Source organism: Mizuhopecten yessoensis, unplaced genomic scaffold (assembly GCF_002113885.1).
Source record: "Mizuhopecten yessoensis strain PY_sf001 unplaced genomic scaffold, ASM211388v2 scaffold9801, whole genome shotgun sequence".
In the NCBI taxonomy this organism is placed as follows: domain Eukaryota; kingdom Metazoa; phylum Mollusca; class Bivalvia; order Pectinida; family Pectinidae; genus Mizuhopecten; species Mizuhopecten yessoensis.
This window is the reverse complement of record NW_018408229.1, coordinates 221,309-228,594: the sequence shown is the minus strand read 5'-3', so window position 1 is coordinate 228,594 and position 7,286 is coordinate 221,309. Positions and strand designations below refer to the sequence as shown.

Sequence of the window (7,286 nt, the reverse complement as noted above, 5' to 3'; positions counted from 1 at the left end):
ACCAGTACAAACTAGCCAAAACTGTCCTAATACCAGTACAAACTAGCCGAAACTGTCCTAATACNTATCTTGACTTTTTACCTCAGTGTGTCTCTTTGTTTAATTCCAAACAACTTTGCTTCATAATGTCATAGTGAAATGGTCACCAGTGAAAAGCTACAAAATTTGACCTTGACCCCTGACCCGATGACCTTGACCTTACGTCAGTTGACTTCCTGTTTAATTCTTATCAACTTTGCTTCATAATGTCATAACAAAATGTTCATCAGTGAAAAGATGTAAAATTTAACCTTGACCTTTGAACCTAATGACCTAGACATTTGACCTTGACTTTTTACCTCAATGTGTATTTTTGTGAACTGAACATCTTGACCACGTTTCATGTACATCGGTCCATAGATACCAAAGTTATCAGCTAGGAACAAAATTTACAGACAGACAGACAGACAGACAGACAGACAGAGTGATTACTATAGGGCACCCGAATCTCCGATACGGGGCCCTAACTAGCCAAAACTGTCCTAACACCAGTACAAACTAGCTGAAACTGTCCTAATACCAGTACAAACTAGCCGAAACTGTCCTAATACCAGTACAAACTAGCTGAAACTGTCCTAATACCAGTACAAACTAGCTGTTAATGACTGCAATATGTCAAATTTTTTTCAAGACGATTGTGCACGACAATGTTTCTAAATATGACTCACAGGGGGTTGAAATGTTTGGTGATCATGGCTTAAATTAGGGAGCTTGTTGAACCTTAATGGTAACTGATATTGATCACATAATTTCAACTTATTCCAAACACTAGGTTGCAGACAGAGACTTTTTTCAAATGAACTTGTCAGATTTATTGGTGTTTTCCTGGGACCTGTTAAGAGTTGAACAAAGAGTTAAAACATGATTAAATCCTGTAAAATATTCACAACTGACAAATAGATGAGTTTACAGGGAAAGAAACAATGAGGAATATCTGGGTGAAAAATGGAGAACTTTGACTGTTATTGCAGTGCATACCTATCCGTACGGGGAAGTCACTCTTGCTCCAGATCCTGAAGTCAAACAGGATGTGCTGGTACAGGTGATTGACCATACTCTTATTGACGGTCATCGTTGTCTCTACCAGTAACTGCACAGCCATCAACACGTTGACGTCAATCAGTTTTGGGTCGACCTGTCAGTAGGTATAATAAAGTGACAATGTAGAGAGTTATTTAGCCGATATCATTTTATCAAAAACAAAAAAGTCATCTTGTATAAAAGAAGGCTTTTTACTTTTATTCAATTTTTAACTTCACCAGCAGTTAAACTTCAACATAACGGCCCTTGTTCAATTAGCCACCTTTCTTATAATTACCATCAACATATTTCAAAAGTCTGTTTTTCTGTACCTAAGAATTCCTTATGTGTATATTCTGTAGGAGATCTCTGAGTGTCGGCAGCATTGATTCATACACAACCATTTACTATACATTTACATTTCTACTGAACTTGGACTCACATACATACTAAACATTTTAAGGGTTATTTTTCAATGAACTTTTTCAGTTGGCGCATGAATACATCAGCATATTATCAACCTGACTACTCCGTTATTCCACGGATCTCGGGAAGTAATTATATTAATAGATTGTTTTCAATGTGTTGGAGGGTTTTGTCGGAAGTTTTCAATTGAATTAAAAAATAATAATTTACACCTTAATTTTTTCCCCGTTGTAATAGATGCAAACAAGTTATTCATCTTACCAGGACAATGTTTTACAGCGAGTGATGAGGCCATATAAGCTTTGGTACCTTCTGTGGTGTTAGCCTTGCACAAGACAGATATTTAAGAAAAATATAAGGATAGAATCATGTTTTGTTGAAGTTTATGGGGTATAAATCTCAATGGATCTTGAGAAAAATAAAACAGCAGTTCATGAATTTTTTCTCCAATACCCATTGAGGTTTATACCCCATAAACCTCAACAAAACAGGATTCAATCCTTAAATATACAACATACCTTCTGCAGGAGAGCTCCGAAAACAGTGATAGCACCAGACGAAACATTTTGCTATATAATACAACATACCTTCTGCAGGAGAGCTCCGAAAATAGTGACCGCACCAGAAGAAACATTTTACTATATAATATAACATATCTTCTGCAGGAGAGCTCCGAAAATAGTGACCGCACCAGATGAAACATTTTGCTATATAATACAACATACCTTCTGCAGGAGAGCTCCGAAAACAGTGACAGCACCAGACGAAACATTTTACTATATAATACAACATACCTTCTGCAGGAGAGCTCCGAAAACAGTGACAGCACCAGACGAAACATTTTGCTATATAATACAACATACCTTCTGCAGGAGAGCTCCGAAAATAGTGACCGCACCAGATGAAACATTTTGCTATAGTGACCGCACCAGATGAAACATTTTGCTATATAATACAACATACCTTCTGCAGGAGAGCACCAAGAGTGGTGGCAGCCCCGGTTCGTACGAATGTGTCCTGGTTCATACTCTTGGTATGAACCATGTGACGAAGCAAAGTCAGAAATCCTGACACCTGGTTCTGTTCAAGTTTGGCATCTACGCGGACAGAAAGAAGAGCTTAAGTAGTTTTACACAAACAGGCACAAACACTTTACACAGAGTCCCCCACTCTCACATTTAAAAACTAAAGCAAGGCCACCGAGGCCAAGGTAAAATATAAAGATGAAAAAACTGTGGAACTCATTACACACGTAAACATGTACAATTATGTGACCACTGATGCAGTACTTCGTCCATAATTTATCGAAATACAAAAATTCTATTAATCCTTTCACCCCTGTAGACCATAATGGACTCATCCATATGAATGTATGGTAGAGTCTTCTAAAGTTACATAGGGGTGAAAGGGTTCAGGTCTCAGGGGTCAAGGTTTAGGTAACAAAATGTGGTACAACATGCTCTACCTCACATAGAGGTATATACATAGGCATGTGAAGTGGCTTGACCTTAGTTATAGTACTTGGTCCTTAACAGACTTACACACAACATGAGGCCTATTTTTTTTCTAATTTTATTGATTATTGGCAGATTTCTCTATTAGAAAAAATGTAAATACTGACCAAGTCTCATCAGAATCCTGTGATATCTGACTAAGTCATTATGCAGAAACCGTGGACCAATCAGGTAGCAGTATGCTAGTAAACTATGTGCTGGTTTTGCTCACCTTTGATTTTAGTCTTTATCACTATAATAGAGATATAATGACCAATTTTTATAAGAATCCGGTCATATTTGACAGACTTATTGTACAGAAACCATCAACCAATCAGAGCAAGTACAGTATGCTTATTAATTATACACACTTTGCTCAACACTTAGCCTCAGTCTATAAAAAAATGTATTTGCATACTAAGTTTCATCAAAATCGATCCATATTTAAGCAAGTTATCTTGCTGAAGCTAAAGTTTGGAAATTGACAACTGAGAGTACAGTATGCTAATTAATCATGGGTATCCCCCCTCTTGAATAAGAGGGGGTACGGGGGTCTTCCCCGAAAATTTGTAAAACCTAGATGCAAAATCCTGGCATCTGAAGGTTTTAAACAAATAATGAAGGTTTTTCATTTTCTTTAAAATACTTGTTTTTTCTCCTTAATTTTTCATTTTTTCCCATTTAATACTGATTTTTAGGAAATGACACAGAAACATGAAACAATTTTTCCTTTTTTTTTTTTTACATAGCCCCCAACAGTAGTCTGTATGATTTTTGTTGCAACTCTTATCAATCTCATCCTTTTTTGTTGCAGACCAACCTGCATAAGAACTGCTTGGAATAACGACCCAGTCGTCTTGTTCCTGTGAACTGGAGTGTGACATGACGCCTGGACTGGGGGGTGGGGACATGATAGCCTCCCCAGGAAGGGGACCCTTGTTCACCTGCTCCAGAAGTGGGATCAGGACCTGGATACCACCGATGCAGTTGATCACATCCTGTAATACATAACAATGTGAAACCTTTTAACACTGTATCATGTATTTGACTATTATCAGGTTATCAGTCTCTGGGAAGTTAGAAGTAAGTAAGCCATCTTATCTTAAAAACATTCAGGTTTTATTGTATTTTAAAGTATTTCTTTCAAGTCAGGTGTCAGTATAGTCAGGTTTTACTTTATATTCCAGGATGTCCTTAAAGTCAGGTGTCAGTAAAGTCAGGTTTAACTGTATAATACAGTATGTCCTTAAAGACGTTTTTATTAGATTCTCAAATAGCTTTGTAAAATAATCTCTCTTACAACAATTGCAATATTTGAAATATGTATTGTCAAATCAAATTCAAAGTACAAATAATTTCTTATTTTAATACTTAAAGAAACATCTGTATATACCGTTATGTTTTGTAAGGAGATGGCTTATATAGGCTATGCCTGTTGCCTAATTCCTTTTGTACATAAGATCAGTACAATGACATATTCTGAAATGAGAAAAAAATGTCATTAAAGACAGGTGTCAGCTGTAGTCAGGTTTTACTTCATATTACAGGATGTCCTTAAAGTCAGGTTTCATTGTATTTGTCTTGTTTACAATACCTACCTTGATGTCCCAGGTGACACATCGCTGGCCGATGATCTGCCCATGATTCAGGTTCTGAGACAGGTCTACACACAGTCCATCCTTGGAGGCCTGAAATAAACATGAACCATGTAATATTTTATGATAGATTTCAGCTCTATTGAATTTTTTTGAAACTCAATGTTAGAATAATTCTGAATTATGATTATTTTTTCTTGTCTACCATAACACCTGATAGAAACATGACTGTGTTGACCTAACCTACATTTCGTTGAATACTTATATTCCTCGAACTACTGATCTGGACCCGAGGGTTTTACTGTATGTATATACATGTATACCATAGAATGGGATTTTGACAACATTATCAACAAGAGGCCCAGAGGGCCTGTATCGCTCCCCAGGATATTAGAGAAAGCATTGGAAAATGTTCTCAATATAAGTAATTTTGCAAGTATTTCCCTATACCGAGTCTCCGTGGCTTAAGAATGTTCTAGAGAAACTGAAACTTTATGCTTCTATATCGCAGCATGCTACTGGTCAAATATCATCACCCAGAGCCTCCATGTAATGCAGAAGAAGCTGTTTAAAGGTTTTTACATATTTGACCCCTAGTAGAAAGTAGGTAAAGGTAATTTATTTAGGGAAACTTTATAGCACGCCAGCCGCTGTACCTACTGGCCGAATATCATTGCTCTAGGCGTCCTAGTTATTCAGAAGAAGTTGTTCAAAGGTGTTTACACTTTGTGCCTGGTGAGCTAAAAATATTAGACATACTAACCTTGGCATCATAGTGCAAAACCATCTTGGAGACCAGATCGTTCAGTTCGGAGAATTCTTCATTGGCAAATAACGTCTGATGATTTGGTCCTGTAAAGAAAAAGTTTCTCTTTAAATCTGGATTGAAAAAGGTTTTTTTTTCTATTAAAATGGACTGGTTTTCTCCACTAGCAAACATAATAAATACCAAGGGGAATTCAAACCTTTCAGTTCTTCTAGAGAAATTGTAATGACAAGCAAATTATTGAGACAAATGACAGACCACAAAGTAAAATAAGGTCATTTAAACAGCCCACCAGCTGGTAATGGTGGGTTGAAAAATATAAGGAGAGGCCCACGGGCCTGTATTACTCACCTGAATAATAAAGCAACCATAGAAAATTATTCTTATTTATTACAATACTGCAACTGTTTCCAAATATTGGCTCTGTCTCTCAGCAACACCCGTCCCTCATTAGTTCCCTTCTTTCTGCCCACCATGAATAGAGGCGGATTTTAAACATTAACCTCAATTTCACCTATTGCATCCCCTCTGTCCCCTAAAAGCAACCCTCCATTTATACCATATTGAGTTTCCTTTGCCCAAGGATGCTCTACCCCACATTTAGTTAAAATCCCCAAAATAAACTAAGGAGAAGGATTTTAAACATTAAGTACTATGTTCCCCCTACTGGACCCTTCCCCTTTGCCCCCAGGGGAACAACACTCTCTGTTAAAACATATGGAGTCCCCTTTGAATACTCCTATCATACTGAAGGAGAAGGATTATAAAGATTAACCTCAATTTACTCTATTGGGCCCCACCCCCTAGCCACACCCTGTGTTTATACAAAATTTAGACTTCTCTTTGCCAAAAGATGATCTGGACCAAATTTAAAGTCCCTCTAATTGTACAGAAGGAGAAGATTTTTGAAGATTTGCCTCAATTATCTCTATTGGGCCCTGCCCTTCCTCCCCATGGTGAGCCACACCCTCCATTTAAACATAATTGAGTCCCCTTTGCCCAAGGATGCTCAATACACAATTTGGTTAAACTTCCTTCAATCAAACTGAAGGAGAAGATTTTAAAGATTTACTTGAATTTCCTCTGTTTGCCCCCATCCCTCTGCCACAAGGCCATGGGGGACACACCCTCCGTTTATACAAAATGAGTACCGTTTGCCAAAGGATGCTCTGCACAAATGGTTAAAATCCCTCAAATGGTACAAGAGAGGAAGGAATTTTAAAACAAGAATTATGCATAATTATGTGTCGCCTGTCCCGCTTTGTCAATATAATAAGCATTTGACATAGTACTTAGGATATATTTAAAGAGAATTGAAATTGAAGGTCATATCCCAATGTGATAACCTAATAGGTAATAGGTTGTGAGAAAGGCAGACATTATTGAATTGTATACGCAGTATGCATTATAACCACACCTGTAATTAAAATGCAAAAAGTGTCATTAGTCAGACATGATCTGAAAGTGGATACAAAATAAAATGTAATTATGTCATTATTGTGTATTAGTAACATGTGATATTATTGATATGGAATTTGGTCAAGGAAGCGGGTAACAAAAATGCATATATCTTACATGATACATGCTATGATACACCTACAGTGTATGACCCAAGTACATAAGGAAACGGACCTAAACCCAAAATCATAACATTGATTTTTTTTAAAGTCCAGAAATTTCAGGTTTTTATCCGGAAAAAATGCAGAAATCCATGAAATGTTTTTAGAGTAGTAGGCTCTACTACCCATGATACATGTATGATTGAGGTTTGGTTGGTCTAGCTCTTATACTTTGTCAGAAAGAGCCTAATTTGCAAGAGCTAAACGCAAAACCTTAAACGTTGAGTTTTTTTCTAAGTCCAAAAATTTGAGGTTTTTACCAAAAAAATACAGAAATCGTTGAAATGCTAGTAATGAGTATAATGCAGTCAGCTAAACATCCCATGAT

The 7,286-nt window shown here is 36.9% G+C and overlaps 1 protein-coding gene across 4 annotated transcripts in view; it reads right to left on the bottom strand.

Annotated features, from left to right (window-relative positions):
* Positions 1 to 7,286, bottom strand: part of LOC110458801 (neurobeachin-like protein 1) — an 81,287-nt gene that overhangs the window by 53,425 nt on the left and 20,576 nt on the right. For all 4 annotated transcript variants that reach the window (XR_002463827.1, XM_021510710.1, XM_021510712.1 and 1 more), the window contains exons 20-24: positions 5,337 to 5,425; positions 4,577 to 4,666; positions 3,799 to 3,976; positions 2,449 to 2,582; positions 1,018 to 1,174 (exon numbers count right to left, since the gene is read on the bottom strand). Coding sequence is in view for 3 of the 4 variants with exons in the window: in XM_021510710.1 (XP_021366385.1) it covers positions 1,018 to 1,174; positions 2,449 to 2,582; positions 3,799 to 3,976; positions 4,577 to 4,666; positions 5,337 to 5,425 (648 nt within the window). In the remaining variant the exon portion in view is untranslated. The remainder of the gene's footprint in view (positions 1 to 1,017; positions 1,175 to 2,448; positions 2,583 to 3,798; positions 3,977 to 4,576; positions 4,667 to 5,336; positions 5,426 to 7,286) is intronic.